The 15791-nt window shown below is 38.8% G+C and overlaps 1 protein-coding gene across 1 annotated transcript in view; it reads left to right on the forward strand.

Moving 5' to 3' along the window:
* Positions 1-14974, forward strand: part of St6gal2 (ST6 beta-galactoside alpha-2,6-sialyltransferase 2) — a 95828-nt gene extending 80854 nt beyond the window's left edge. The window contains exon 7 of the mRNA XM_052192319.1: positions 10807-14974. Within this exon, the coding sequence (XP_052048279.1) occupies positions 10807-11078 (272 nt within the window). The 3' untranslated portion in view covers positions 11079-14974. The remainder of the gene's footprint in view (positions 1-10806) is intronic.
* The last annotated feature ends 817 nt before the right edge of the window (positions 14975-15791 follow it).

Consider the following 15791-nt stretch of genomic DNA (forward strand, 5'->3'; position numbering starts at 1 on the left):
CATGGGATTAGTTCGATCTTCTTATATTTGTTGAGGTCTGTCTTGTGACCAAATATATGGTCGATTTTGGGGAAGGTACCATGAGGTGCTAAGAAAAAGGTATATTCTTTTGCTTTAGGATAGAATGTTCTATATATATCTGTTAAATCTAATTAGTCCAAAGCTTCAATTAGTTTCACTGTGTCCCTGTTCAGTTTCTGTTTTCCTGATCGGTCCTTTGAGGAAAGTGCAGTGTTGAAGTCACCCACAATTATTGTGTTAGGTGCAATGTGTGCTCTGAGCTTTAATAAAGTTTCTTTTATGAATGAGGGTGCACTTGTATTTGGAGCATATATGTTCAGGATTGAGAGTTCTTCTTGTTGTATTTTTCCTTTGACCAGCAAGAAGTGTCCCTCAGAGTCTCTTTTGATGACTTTGGGTTGAAAGTCAATTTTATCTGATATTAGAATGGCTACTCCAGCTTGTTTCCTGAGACCATTTGCTTGTAAAATTGTCTTCCAGCCTTTTACTCTAAGGTAGTGTTTGCCTTTGACCCTGAGGTGTGTTTCCTGTATGCAGCAAAATGTAGGTTCCTGTTTACATATCCAGTCGGTTAGTCTATATCTTTTTATTGGGGCATTGAGTCCATTGATGTTAAGAGATATTAAGGAATAGTGAGTATTACTTCCTGTCATTTTTGATGTTATTTTTTAAATTTGATTGGTTAACTTCTTTTCGGTTTGATAAAAGAAGGTTACTATCTTGTTTTTTCCAGGGTGAAGATTCCCTCCTTGTATTGCTGTTTTCCTCCTATTATCCTTTGTAGGACTGGGTTTGTGGATAGATATTGGGTAAACTTGGTTTTGTCATGGAATATCTTAGTTTCTCCCTCTATGGTGATTGAGAGTTTTGCTGGGTATAGTAGTTTTGGCTGGCATTTGTGTTCTCTTAGAGTCTGCATGAGATCTGCCCAGGACCTTCTAGCTTTTATAGTCTCAGGTGAGAAGTCTGGTGTGATTATGATAGGTCTTCCTTTATATGTTACTTGGCCTTTTTCTCTTACTGCCTTTAATATTCTTTCTTTGTTTAGTACATTTGGTGTTTTGATTATTATGTGACGGGAGGTATTTCCGTTCTGATCCAGTCTGTTTGGAGTTCTGTAGGCTTCTTGTATATTCATGGGCATCTCTCTCTTTAGGTTAGGGAAGTTTTCTTCCATAATTTTATTGAAGAAATTTGCTGGCCCTTTAAGTTGTAAATCTTCACTCTCATCTCTGCCTATAATCCTTAGGTTTGGTCTTCTCATTGTGTCCTGGATTTCCTGGATGTTTTGGGTTACAAGCTTTTTGCATTTTGCATTTTCTTTAACTGTTGAGTCCATGGTTTCTATGGAATCTTCAGCATCTGAGATTCTGTCTTCTATCTCTTGTATTCTGTTGTTTATATTTGCATCTATGTCCCCTGATTTCTTCCCAAGGTTTTCTATCTCCAAAGTTGTCTCCCTTTGAGTTTTCTTAGTTGTTTCTACTTCTGATTTTAGATCCTGGATGGTTTTGCTTAGCTCCTTCACTTGCTTGTTTGTGCTTTCCTGTAATTCTTTAAGAGATTTTTGTGTTTCCTCTTTCATGACCTCAGCCTGTTGACCAAAGTTCTCCTGTATTTCTTTAAGTGATTTTTGCGTTTCCTCCTTATTGGCTTTTGTATTCTCCTGAATTTCTTTCAATGATTTTTGTGTTTCCCTTGTAAGGGCTTCTACCTTTTATCCATTTTCTCCTGAATTTGTTTAAGTATGTCCTTCATGCGTTCCTCTACCAGCATCATGACCAGTGATTTTAAATCCAAATCTTGTTTTTCTGGTGTGATGGGGTATCCAGGATATGCTGTTAAAGGAGAATTGGGTTCAGAAGCTGCCATATTGTCTTGATTTCTGTTAATGACATTCCTGCGTTTGCCTTTTCCCATATAGTTCTCAGTGGTGTTAGTTGATCTTGTCAATGCTGGACTCACCAGTGCAAGCTGCCTCTTCCAAGGTGGCCTCTGGTGCACAGTTGCACTGCCTGGAGACAGGGTGCTGAGGCCCAGGCTGTTCAGATCCTGAAGCAGACACCTGAAGGCTCCCACCAGGGCCTGCTGGACACACCAGAGCACACTGACTCCTCCCAGCCGGCCTCCTGGGTGCCCCTCTGGCCTCTTGCAGGACCTGGAGCTGTGGTGTTGCAGCCCAGGCTATTCTGGATCCCAAAGCAGAGATCTGAAGGCTCCAGCCAGAGGCCTCAGAACTCGAACCTAAGCTAGGTGCTGCTGGAGCAAGCTGTGCGCTCCCAGTCTGCCTCCGGGTACACACCAGGCCTCTTGCACTTCCTGGAGACCGAGTGCTGTGGCCCAGGCTGTTCAGATCCTGAAGCAGACCTTAAACTACTTTCTTATTATACAAATGATGTTTCTAATGACTTTTAATTGCAGATATATTCTGTATATTTGCTTTCAAAGTCATTTGTTCTCTTGAAGAAATAAGATGTATACCTGTTAAGTGCTCCTTTTCATGATTGAATATATGGACAGATTCACAAAACAGGTGTAAAATTTCATTTATCCTGTCATGTTTCAGTACCCCAACCCTGTTCATGCTCTCTACCCATTTAGACTGTGTATCCCTTGTCCTGTTGGTCATAATCAGACATTCTTAATGATTTACATGGAAGTGTTAAACTGTCTTAAACTGATTTTAATGTTACTTATCATTTTGGTATTTCATACTAATAGCTCATTTTGCTATTTGAAAAGAAGTTTATAACAAGAGTTTGTCAGTGTTCAATATTCTGCCAAGTAAATGCAGCATGATTTTTGTTGAATCAAATTCTGCTTTGTGCTAAGTGGTTACCTGAGTTCCATAATGTACCACACATGCATGCATGCATGCCCACAGGACTGTCTGACTCTCCTACAATTTATCACGTGTATATGCCATCACACTTTTTGATGTAACACATGTAATGTGTTACATGTATTTATGCATGCCCATGGACTGCCTCATTTTTGTAGTGTATCATGTGTAATGTGTCATGCCCATGAGGCTTTCTAGATAGCACCTCATTCTTTCAGAGCTTGATATAATATGGATATAGTGTTGATTTTGCCTTTGGTTCAGCTTTCAAAGCAATAAGTACCCATCTGCTCATTATGCTGAGTCACGTAACATGTCATTTTATTAAGACTGTTTATAATGCTTTTTAATTGGTATAATAATTTCATTGCTATATACAATATTAAATACCATACAGTTTGGCAAATGAATGCCACTTGAGTCATAACTTTCTAGAACTTATTAATATTTTTTGTTCAGATGAATCCTTCATGAGGAGTTATCTGAAAAATAAACTTGGCTGTATAAATAAAATCATGAGTTGAAATTTTTTTAAAGATTTTAAGCAGCTGGACACATACTCATTTGATTAGCTTGGGAAAATACATAAAAACCATTTAGTTACTTGTCCAGCTCCAACTGAAACCAATAAGACTTCTATGAGTTATAAAGGAAGCTAAAATGTGGTAGTTGGTAAACAACATTATTTAATAGAAGCATTCTTTAAGTACTTTAAAGACGTTAGTGGCTACAGAATTGTTTAATACTAGTCAAACTAGAGAAGTTGGCTTCTTTTTTGTTCTTCTGTTTTGTTATTGTTTTGTTTTTTATTTTTTTGCTCTTCAATTATTTTTACATTCACCTTATCAGAAAAAAAGAAGAAAAAATGAAATCAATAACATTTTAGCATAACCAAATAGGAATTTCCGATATCAGTCTGGTGTAGGGAAATGGTTACAAAGTGATATTTGAATTTAATGTCTATGTTATCTGTACTCAAAAAATGTCCAGGAAGGTGTACCTGTTTATTTTTGACTGCAACCTAAGAACTTGGGCTTAGGGTAGAATGTTACCCATTGAGTTTGTGAGCCTGTTATGGTCCTGGGTAACTCTTGCTTTCCTTTGGTAAGTTTGAAAATTTGGAACATGTCAAGCAGAGACCTGTGGTGACCCACTTCCAACAAATCCCTGAATTCCAAGCATTTAACATGCCTCCCTAGTTAGCATTCCAGATGCAGTGCTACCTCTCTATCAGTTCACCTTGTTGGAACAGAAATGCCATGGTGTCTGTTCCCAAGGGAACATGAAGTGTCTCTGCCATAATTCTGAAAGGAAAAATACAATGTGGGGAAAAAAAGAGAGTGGGGGTGGCAGCAACAGGTTCCCCATAGAACTCTGGCAGGCGGAGCCCACCTGGGGGGATAGGGGACACTGGCAGGACTGCTCACCGCACCAAGATAGGGGCAGGGGTCTCCCAGAGTACCTGTAGAGGAGCTGCCTGGCTAGCATGAAGGCGGGGCCATTTGCACGGTAGAAGAAGCTGCTTAGTTGAGAGGAGGCTGGGTCCTTCCCTGCTGGCTGGAAACATTGAGGCCTGCTCCATGTTATTACCAGGCGGGTTTTGATCAGAAGAGACAGTTTATAGTTTTAATGTTTTATTATTAGAAAAATAGAAAGAGAAAAGAAGATAGAGGAATAAAGAGAAAAAGAAAAGATAGAGAGATGAGAGATGGCCATAACCACGTGGAAAAGGGAAAAAATAGAGAGATAAGAGGCCAGAGAGCGGGGAGGGGCAAGAAGCCTTCTTTTATAGTAGGCTTTTGCCAGGTAACCATGGGGCGGAGAAAGCCTGGCTGTAGCCAGGTGACTGTAGGAGTGGAGTCCAGCCATAACACTAGGGGCCTGGGGCGTGACTGATGGCCACAGGTTTATGGAGTTGAGGAGTCAGCAGTCTGGGGGCATAGCTCATGGTTCCGTCCCTTGTAGAATGTTCTACTGGGTCTCTGGGGTGGGCCTGTTCAACCAGGCTACAGACTGTCCTACAAGGTCCTACAGTACAAGATCACTCACTGTTCTGAATAGTGAATTTCCTGGTGAGGGCTTCCTTCCTGCCTTTGTCTTGTATATGCACATGATAATGGGGATAAATCCTCCTTTTTTGCTGTGTATTAAAAGTCACTCTTGCCATTAATGAAAACTCAACCTTTATAATATGCTAACATATTAGCATATGTTACTCTGCCACCATCAAACTGAGAATGAGTATCTCAAAAGAGGAATTTCAGGGGGATGCCCTCAGTCCTCAGCAGTCACACTTGCTGCTGGGATAGTGAAGAACATCCTGTGTGACAGTGACAGATGCTTGGCTCTCTATTTCCCTGAGATTTTCTTTTGTATTCTTTGTATTTGTATTCTTTGCTGTAATACAGTGGATCCTTGTGTTTCCTTTTGAATCATCAGCTGTAGAGTTGTATGAGTGACTAACTTTCTCTAGTAAGTCAGAGGTCAAAGGAGCCCAGTGCTGTTACTCTGACATGATTTGTAAATGCTTAAGTCGTCACAGCACTACCAACAGGTTTCAAGAGAAAATCAAATATTATTCTCAGTATAATATTGGGACACTTTTCCAAGTCATCCTACAAAGGGGCTTAACCCCATCTTTGCATGTAAATACGAGTTTTTTAGTTTGTTTAAAGGCATATCTCTGAAGCTCTAATGATTTGCATGGTACCTGCCCTTATACATTTGGATATTTATTGGAAAGTAGTCTTCAACAGCACTCCAGAGACTTTGTCCTTCCAGTTCTGATCTGCTTATCTTCAGTCTTTATTTACAATGCCCTGTCCTAATACACATTCTTTGATCTATGTAGAGCTGTCTTCTATCACTGATGTCTCACTAATTCCTTCTGCAAACTACACTATGGACTAGTAATTTGGGGAGATGATATATGAATTTAAACATGTTATTAATATTTTCAATATTTATTCTATGACCAAGTCTGGAATCTAAGTTTAGGTATTAACAATGGCCTTAAAAAAGCTAAAAGACTAAAAGAAAAATAAAGTCTCTGATGATTGTCAGAAGACTAAATTATTAAGGTATTAAGGAATAATCTTTTTTTTCCTGGATATTAAGTCTCTCATCCCTCTTTTCACATATATCTGGTGTACTGTTAGTTACTATATCTTTCTCCTTGAAAGTACTTCCACACTAATTACAATATCCATAGTTCAGCTGACTGCTACACATCTCCCCCCAACACACACACACACATACATTGGGAAGACTGGTAATGACTTGAATTCTAGGACACCCTGGGTTAGTAGTCCCAGGAAGCCACAAGTTCACATGAGAATGCAGAATGAAATGGAAAAGCTTTTTGTTAAATTTCTAATAGGCAGAATTCAGACGGGATTATGCAGGTAACTCAGGACAGATACTCATACTAGCAAAGCCTCTATCTACCTTTAGTTTTGCAGTTTTGAACAAACTGACCAGTTTTTCTGTTTCTGGGGGTCTTGGAGTTATTTTAAGATATAAAGAGTTTACTTGAGAAAATACTAAAACTCTACAACTTATTATATTAAAGTATAAGTTTTTGCTTAGGCTGAGAACAAAATAAATACTCCATGTTTAACAGAGATAAGAATTAAAGTGAAGCAGTCAACTAGCAAAAAGAATGATGTTTTCCCCAGAATACGCTCTGTTAAAGGGCGTCTGTTTAATCTCTTCCTTGACTGAAACAACAGCAGGAATGTATCCAGAAAGTGCGTATAGTCATTCCTTCCTGAGTCAGGCATCTGTTCAATTCTTGTCTAGCTGCCAACACAGAGTGTTCCCTTCTTACCAGGAGTACTCAGAGACCCTTCACAGCCATTCTTTCAAAGATTTGTGTCTTAAACCAGCCTCCAGATGTATCTATTACTCACTCCAGCTATATTAGTGTACAAGTTTGATATGGGCTCAGCATCGCATGTATATTAATCTAGCATATCATATTTTTACTAAAGAAGCTATCCACTTTAAGAACAAAAGATGTGGAGCTAGAGAAATAGCTTAGTGGTTAAGAACATGAATGGCTCTTCCAAAGGACCAAACTTTGATTCCTAGCCCTAACAAATGGAGGCTCACAATCACACATAACTTTAGCTATAGGGAATTCAATACCCTTAACCTCTGAAAGCACCTGGACTCATGTGTATACACACACATACACACACACACACACATACACACACACACACACACACACACACGCAATTTTAAAAGGCCCTTTGGATGGTGACTAACTGAAAGGTTATAAGGTGCCCTAGTATGAATGAAACTATGGAAACCTCAGCACAAATGTCCCTCAATATCTGTGGAAGAGTTTACAGGATACCCTGGACACCAAAACACAGGAACTCAAGTTCTAGATATAAAATGTTATATTATTTGCAAGAAAACTCCAATTCCATCCATATATTTTAATCATCTCTAGATTTCTTGTAATTACTAATACAATAGATGGTATATACACAGCCCTTATACTGCATCTTGTAGGAGATAATAAGAAAATAGGAAAATAGGTCTGCATATTTTCAATACAGACTTTTTCTTTCTGAAGATTTCTCGTCGTATCCATAAATAAGAAATCCTAGAATATGAAGTGTTGATTGGGTATTAATCACTAATGAGAAGACATTCTAGCATAACATGTGAATGATTGAGTAGCAAGTAGAAAGTAACTAAAGCAGAAGTAAAATATAGCCTAGAGAACCCACACCATTCCAGTGCTATAGACTTAGGAAGAATTCACCTGCAGATATTGCACAAGGCGGAGAGGTGCACAATTTACAAGGAATGAAGGATTTAATTATCTGTGAATGGATAGCTTTCTTGTCTCTCTACCCCTTGCCTACCAGTAAACCACTTCACCATCAGCTCCTAGATCCCTCTTGACAAAAGCAGATTTCTTTATCATTTTTTTAGTCTTACTCATACAGATTTTTTTTTTTAATTTGGGATCATTATTTTTATATTCCTTCCTTTTACCTATTTATTTTTTTGTATTCCAGATTTTATTCTCCTCCTGCTCCACACTCCAACTTTTCCACATCCCACACCTCCTTCTGCCCCCTATCTCCATGAGGGTGTTCCCACCCCCAAACCCCACCCCGTCAGACCTGGAAACACCTTGGGGCCTCCAGTCTCTTGAGGGTTAGGTGCATCTTCTCATTCTGAACCCAGACCTGGTCATCTTCTGCTGTATATGTGTTGAGGCCTCATTTCAGCAGGTGTAGGCTGCCTGCTTGGTGGTCCAGTGTCTGAGAGATCTTAGGAGCCCAGGTTAATTGAGCTGCTGATCATTCTACAAGGTCGCCGTCCTCCTCAGCTTCTTCCGGCTTTTTCCTAGCTCAACCACAAGGGTCAGCAGCTTCTGTCTATTGGTTGGGTGCAAATATTTGCATCTGACTCAGCTGCTTGTTGAGTCTTTCAGACAGCAGTCAGGATACATCCTGTCCCATTTTCTGAGTGCTCTATAACCTCAGTAATAGTGTCAGACCTTGTGGTGTCCCTTGTGCTGTATCCCACTTTGGGCCTGTTGATGGACCTTCTTTTCCTCAGACTTCTCTCCATTTCCATCCCTGCAGTTCTTTCAGACAGGGACAATTATGGGTCAGAGTTTTTTCTGTAAGATAGCAACCCCATCCCTCACTCAATGCCCTGTCTTTCTGCTACAAATAGGCTCTGCAAGTTCCCTCTCCCCACTATAAAGCATGTCATCTAAAGTCCCTCGCTTTGAGTACTGAGAGTCTCTCACCTCCCAGGTTTCTGGTACATTCTAGAGGGTCCCCTGAACATCCTACCTCCCAAAGCTTCCAGTTTCCATTAATGCTTTCTGCTGGCCCTCAGGGCTTCAGTCCTTTCCCCCCACCCAATACCAGATCATGTTCTCCTCTTCCCCAACACCCCTGTCTCCTTTCCCTCCCAGATCCCTCCCTTTCTCCCAACTTGTGATTGCTTTCTTTTCCCTCCCAAGTTGAACTGAGGTGTCCTTACTTGGGCACTTCAGCTTGTTGACCTTTTTGAGTTCTGTAGACTGCATTTTGGGTATTCTGTACATTTATTTTTTGGCTATTAGCCACCTATTAGACAAACATAATATAGTTATGAGTGCATAACATGCATGTCCTTTGGATCTGAGTTACCTCACTCAGGATGATATTTTCTAGTTCCATCCATTTGCCTGCAAAACTTAGGATGTCCTCATTCTTAATAGCTGAGTAGTATTCCATTGGGTAAATGAACCATATTTTCTGTATCCATTCTTCTGTAGTGGGACATCTGGGTTGTTTCCATCTTTTGGCTATCACAAATAAGGCTGCTATGAACATAGTGGAATACACGCCCCTGTGGCATGGTGGGGCATCTTTTGTGTATATTCCCAAGAGTGGTATTGCTGTGTCTTCAAGTAGATCTATTTCCAGTTTTCAGAGGAACCTCCAGATTGATTTTCAAAGTGGTTGTATTAGTTTGCAATTCTACCAGCAATGGAGGAGTGTTTCTGTTTCTCCTCCTCCTTGGCAACATGTGTTATCACCTGAGGTTTTGACCTCAGTCATTCTGATGGGTATAAGGTAGAATCTCAGTGTCATTTTGATTTGCATTTCTCTGGTCACTAAGGCCTTTGAACATTTCTTTGAGTGCTTCTTAGTCATTCAAGATTTCTCTGTGGTTAATTCTCGTTTTAGTTCTATGTTTCATGTTTTGATTGGGTTATTTGGTATTTTGGTGATTAGCTTCTTGAGCACTTTATATATTTGGACATTATTCCTCTATTGGATGTAGGGTTAGTGAAGACTTTTTCCCAATCTGTAGGCTGCTTATTTGAAAATGGAAAGTTACTTGTGTTTTCTTTTGGTGGAGACAAACCCAGACTTTTCCTTAGGCTACTCCTTGCCTTGGTTTTAAGTTTCTGTGGTCTATATTTGATTAATTTCTTGGAAGCTATGACAGTCTAAAGGACAAGATAGATATACTAGAAACAGCATGACTTTATATTTTTTCATAATAAGTAAGGATATCACTTTCTGATAGTGGGTTAAGTATACATTTTTAAAGTTTAAAGTTGACATGACACAGATTCACATACTTCTAATTCCAGAATTTCAGCACTTGAGGCAGGAGGATCTCAAGTTCAAGATTAATCTTCACTACATATTGAGGCTCTAACTTAAATTTTTAATGATGGTGGTGAAAAAAGGAAAGAGAGGAAAAGAAAAGAAAACAAAGGAAAAGAAAAGAAAAGAAAAGCTAGCCTGAATGAAGAGTGACAACATAATTTAGGATTTTGCAGTTGTACACTGGAAACAGTGTCAGTAATGACAGCCTTCATGAGAATTAAAACTTACTCATCATTGTTGTAACCCAGCCGGTTTTCTCACTTACTATACTCCTATATTATACAAGTTTGCCTCAAAATCCTGGGCTCAAACAGTCCTTTTGCTCAAAAGTAATCCAAACTATAAGTATAGCCCCTCAGATAGGACTGGAAAACATAACTTTGATAATATAAATCTTAAAGTCTACATCTTAATACCATTGTATAGAGCTGTTTCACTATAGCATTCTGTTTTAGAACCATTGAAGAGTAGTTTATATTCAATTTCTAATAAATTTTGATATTCAGATTTTTGTGCTATCTGTTATGTGCCTTAACAATCCATTGTAACACAAGAGGGTAACAACTGAATAAATGAATGGATACATGCAGGATTATACCTTTATATAGTCATTTACCCATTAACCACTCTTTATAATGGAAACTGTAACACTGCAAATGTAAAGTGTTTCTCACCACAGTCAGTCACCACAACTCTAGTACCAAAATGAATAAGTAAGTAAATAAAACCAATAAAACCACAAAAATTTACCCTTTTTTGAGTTACTTACTATATTTTCATTTCCTTCCTTATCAGGAATCCTCATCATGATGTCCATGTGCAAAGAGGTGCACGTGTATGAGTACATCCCATCTGTCCGACAGACAGAGCTTTGCCACTACCACGAGCTGTACTACGACGCAGCCTGCACCTTGGGGGCTTACCACCCACTGCTGTATGAAAAGCTCCTGGTGCAGCGCCTTAACACAGGCACCCAGGCAGATCTGCATCGCAAAGGCAAGGTAGTCCTGCCAGGCTTCCGGACCCTTCAGTGCCCAGTAACCAGCCCCAACAATACACACTCTTAAAATGGAACTCGTGGGAACTGATGTGCAATAAGGTACTACTGTTGTCCTCAAAGTCACAAAAAATACTTGAAGATAGATTTAGACAATATATTGTCTTTAACTGTAACTTAGTGCCCATGAGAATTATTTCTAGTCTAAGCCATTGGGTAACTATTACTGCTATGAATATAGAAATGGAATTTTAAAACCACCCAAGAAAGAAGCCAAAACAAGGTACATAGAAAACAGATTTTTACTTATGGGCATGATACCTCTAAACATGTTAACCTCTACAGCAGGGGCACTTTTATCACAGTTGGTTCCAGCCACATTTGGGGATGATACTACTGATGATGCTGTTTTCATCTAGACATTCCTGTAGCTAACAATCACTTATACATCCATTTCTCATTAAGCATCCTGGAAGCTATGCTGACTGTCTGAATTCTCACTCAGATATGTTTGACATTTCTTCATGTATTCTGTCAGGCACATGATTTTCAACAGCAGCTTCACAGCTTTGATTCGCAGTGTTCTCTGAATGTTACAACTGAGAACCAAGCCACACTTACAAAAATAAAAATCGTCCATACCAAGCAATCTAAGAAATCAAAGGAAACTTCTGCTGGCAGCAAAGAACAGTCCCTTCATCGGCCTGCAGCATACTGTTCCTGGCCAGCCACATTTAGCGCACACAGGTGGTGTGTGCAGGATTATCACTGGTCAGGTGTCCCTACCCTGGCTTCTCAACTTTATATTCCTGGCCTTCAGATCATTCTGTAGCTCTCATATAGCCAGAGACATGCTGGACAGTTACTGCATCCTTGCAGATCAGCCAGAGGACACCCTTGTTCCTTTCAAGCTATAAAGAATAGCTTCAAAGCATGTACTCTGAGCTGCATGGGATTCACACTTCCCTGTCAGGTCTATAGGAAGCTCTTACAAGCTCTTACAAGTTCTACAGGCTTTTCTCAACTGTTAGAAACTTGACCCTCTTGCCCTGAATGTTGTCCAGTTTTAAGCATAAACAGCTAGGAATCCACCTTTGTATTTGAAGGTATGTTTTATGCTAAGAATGTGATGGAGGCACAGAATTGTTTTTTTTAACAATTAAGTTAAAACTTTTTGAAAATGACAATATCAGTTTAATTAAGCCTACCCCCCCCCTTGCAAAATGTGTGGCTATCAAAGTATTGTAGGAAAAGAAATGTTTCACTGTATATTTGTTCTGGAATACCCTATTGATTATTTCCTGAGGAAGCAAGGTTTTTAGAGGCCACCAGTTTCTGTTTGGGTATTGCCCCCTGCAGAGCTCAAGCAGGGCTGCAAATGTCCTCAGTGACTTGCTACAGTAGTGAAGTGAGAAAAGTTGAGCTTTCAGTTATGAGATACATGCTGACAACTCATTCTGAGCAACTGAGTGTCATCTTCTACTCAACCAGGTCCAACCATGTAATCTCATAAAAGCTCAGCCTTGTCACCATACTGAATGTCTAATCATCTCTAACTCTAGAGGAGGCCCCACTCATGTGGGATGAGCATTTTCTCCTGTGGTCCTTGGAGCTTTCTATATCTTCCAGCTTTTGCAGTTTTAAAATGATGATAACCAGTGGGTTTATTTTTATAGTCTTGAAGGGGATTCACTTACAGGCATAATTATTATTCATGACAATGTCCTTTGATGGCCTGAGAATTTGGTTAGAGGTCAGTGTAAATATTCAAATTCAAAAGCTCCACAAAACACATCAAAGGTTGTTAAATATCATTCTGTTGCTGCACATGTACTTCTAAAAGGCTTCTCTCAATTTACATGGGTTACAAAGAGACTGAAGAGCATAAAGGAAGTGGAATTAACTTTTTGAATTTGTTATGACCCTAAAGACTTGTGGGAATCAGAGTCTGTTAAATATTCAGAAAATATGGTGCACATATTAATATGCTGTTGGCTAAGCACTCTTGTATTTAAAAGTTTAAATAGCTTAGCAGATGCTCACACGATGATGGCTAATACGATGGCTGCTACTTGTGCTAATGAAATGAGTCCCAACTGGAAATATTTGCCAGACATTGATTAAATACTTCAACACTACATTTGCTATCCTTAAGTGAACCAATCGTACCTTCGGAATAGCAACCCTAACTATCCTTCCACCTCATTTCTTCCTGGCTCTGGGCTCTGGCTCTTCCAGAACTGTCTGACCTCTTCTGTGAAAAGACTCTGGTTAGATCCTCATGGTGGCACCAAAAACCACCGGGTGCTACTTGTTCCCTGAAGACTAACAGATGTCATAGTCCTTTGTCTTTTGAGAAAAATATCACTATTTCTTGTTGTGATTATTGTTGTTCCTATTACAAAAACACTAGCATTGTCTAAAAATGATAATTCAGCCACTCTAATATTCTCTCTAACTTGTGTCTCTAGCTGTTCACACAAGGCAAAAAGGTAATGTATAATGAACATGCTTAAATACAGACAACTCAGTGCAATAATAGTAGGCATGGAGTTGACTATGCCAACCACATCATTTGTTGCAAATTCTGTAAAGACAAGTGGTGATCAAACACAAGTTCCATGTAACCATATGTGTTTTAATGGGCAAATATGGGGCTTGAGTACATATGAATTGCTGTGCCTCTGTCTACCTAGTCTCTGAGCTCAAGATGTTTTGATTTAGCAATGGCGCTGTGCTTGTGTCTTGACCTCCTGGCCCCTTAGTCACTCAACCTGGACTTTCCAGTAGTCCTCTGTCATTGGAGCCATAATATCTGAACAAAAGTAGTGCTAAGGGTGATCATTAATGTTTTTTAAACTCGAATGTCAAAGGGCCTGGCTTACTCTGTTGTATTTACGAACCAGTACATCTGCTGGAACAGAGTTCAGCCTGTGTTGCCAGCTGACCATATTCACATAGTCTGAATTGATTAGGCACATTTTGAGTGCATCAAGTGAAATCAGTTTCCCACAAGTTATATATGACAAAAGACTTTGGTATGCATCAGCAGCTTGATTAAGTTTCACCAGATTTTCTTAGACTACACATACTCCAGACCTGTCCCATCACACTGCCAATTTCTGTTTGACTTTCTGATAGTCAAATATTACCCCATGGCTACATGACTGATCAAGGCAGCTCTGTTTAGACGTAAATAAGTTAGGTAAACTATGCCTGCATTTCAGCACACTTTTTATATCAGGACATTTCCATTGTGAGATTTTTCCACATTTCTCTCACTCGGTATGTTTAGATACTTGGTGAATGTGAAACATTTCTCAAGCAACTCAAGAAAATAAAATGAAATTTCTAGCTCTTGTTTGGTTAAATGAATGGAGCCTTCAATAAGAAAAGAAACGGCATATTCTCTCCAAGATTAAGGTACTGACATTCAAGAATTAAAGCTGTTGATGGAGTTCTTATTCTTAACATAAAATGTGCATGTAGATAGTTACATAATTGTATATATACTTATCTACACACGGTTGATTTTATTATCTTTTTCATTCATCTTTATAATGAGAGCTTTACAATAAATTTTATTTTAATTATTAAAACACTAATTTTTTTAAGAGAAGGAAGCAAATATTTTCTGTCCTTCTGCTAAAAATAAGTCAGTCTTCTGCCCTTACTATAGACACACTCATATTCTACATATCTTGGCCATATTAATAAACAGTAACCAAAATATTGAAAGGTACCATTCAGAGAATCATTACTCTAGTGTAGTATTTAGTCAGAAGCATGATATAGCTCTGAATTTTGAAAAGTTTGTTGATTGCCCATGGCTTTTATAAGATTCAAGAAAGAAACGTGTGCTGATTCTCTGAAAAATATATTTCAACAAAACAAGTGCAACAGTAGCATTAAAATCTAAGTTTACAGTACACCCTGTTATGATCGAGATAAAGTATAAAATCTTTCCACTGGAAACCAGTGAAATTTTTTAAAGACTTTGGGAATTTTTTGTATGATAATTTTTAAAACAAAATGTGTTCTCTTCAAACTAATTAATGGCTTGAGGTTTTCCAAGAAGCGCATTTTAAAAGTGTTTGTACACATTTTAACACTTGAATATTTTGTATTTCGTTTTTGTATATTTTTATGTGTACACAGTGTACAGACTTGTAAATAAAACATGTTTTCATTTATCTGGGAGTGTCTCTGTTTTAATCTGGAAACACTGAACATGTAAATAATTGTGCAACCATGCAACCCTTCTTAAGGCAATGAAGGTACTGTAGCACACTGGACCTGGAAGAGGAGGAGAAATATGAGTGACCACAGGCATCCAGAGAGTTACCAGGGATTGAGCTTAGTCAGAAATTAGAGGCAACTTATGTTCAGATAATATTTTCTTTCTAGTTAATTGTTACATGGAGAAAAATGGCACAGGTGAAAATCTAGTAGGATATACACAATTTTGGCTAATATTAATATAGCCTTTACAACCAATTATTGTGTTGTGATTAATTTTATTACTCTTCTTACTTGCTAGGCTTTAAGCCATACCTACTATAATGTCAAATCACCATAGGTCTTCACACCCACCATGGAAAGAAAAAAAAATCAACTAATTAGGTCTTGATAAGTCATTCTGAGACATTTGTAGATTTCTGACTACAGTGTAAAGGAATCTTCAAATCAGAGCAGGGGATGTAGGGTTTGGATGTGAAGGCAGATGTGGACAGTTTGGGGAGATAAGGAAGCTTAGGTCCCTCTGGGATGACTTGGAGAAGAC

The sequence above is a fragment of the Apodemus sylvaticus genome, chromosome 9 (assembly GCF_947179515.1).
Source record: "Apodemus sylvaticus chromosome 9, mApoSyl1.1, whole genome shotgun sequence".
NCBI lineage: Eukaryota > Metazoa > Chordata > Mammalia > Rodentia > Muridae > Apodemus > Apodemus sylvaticus.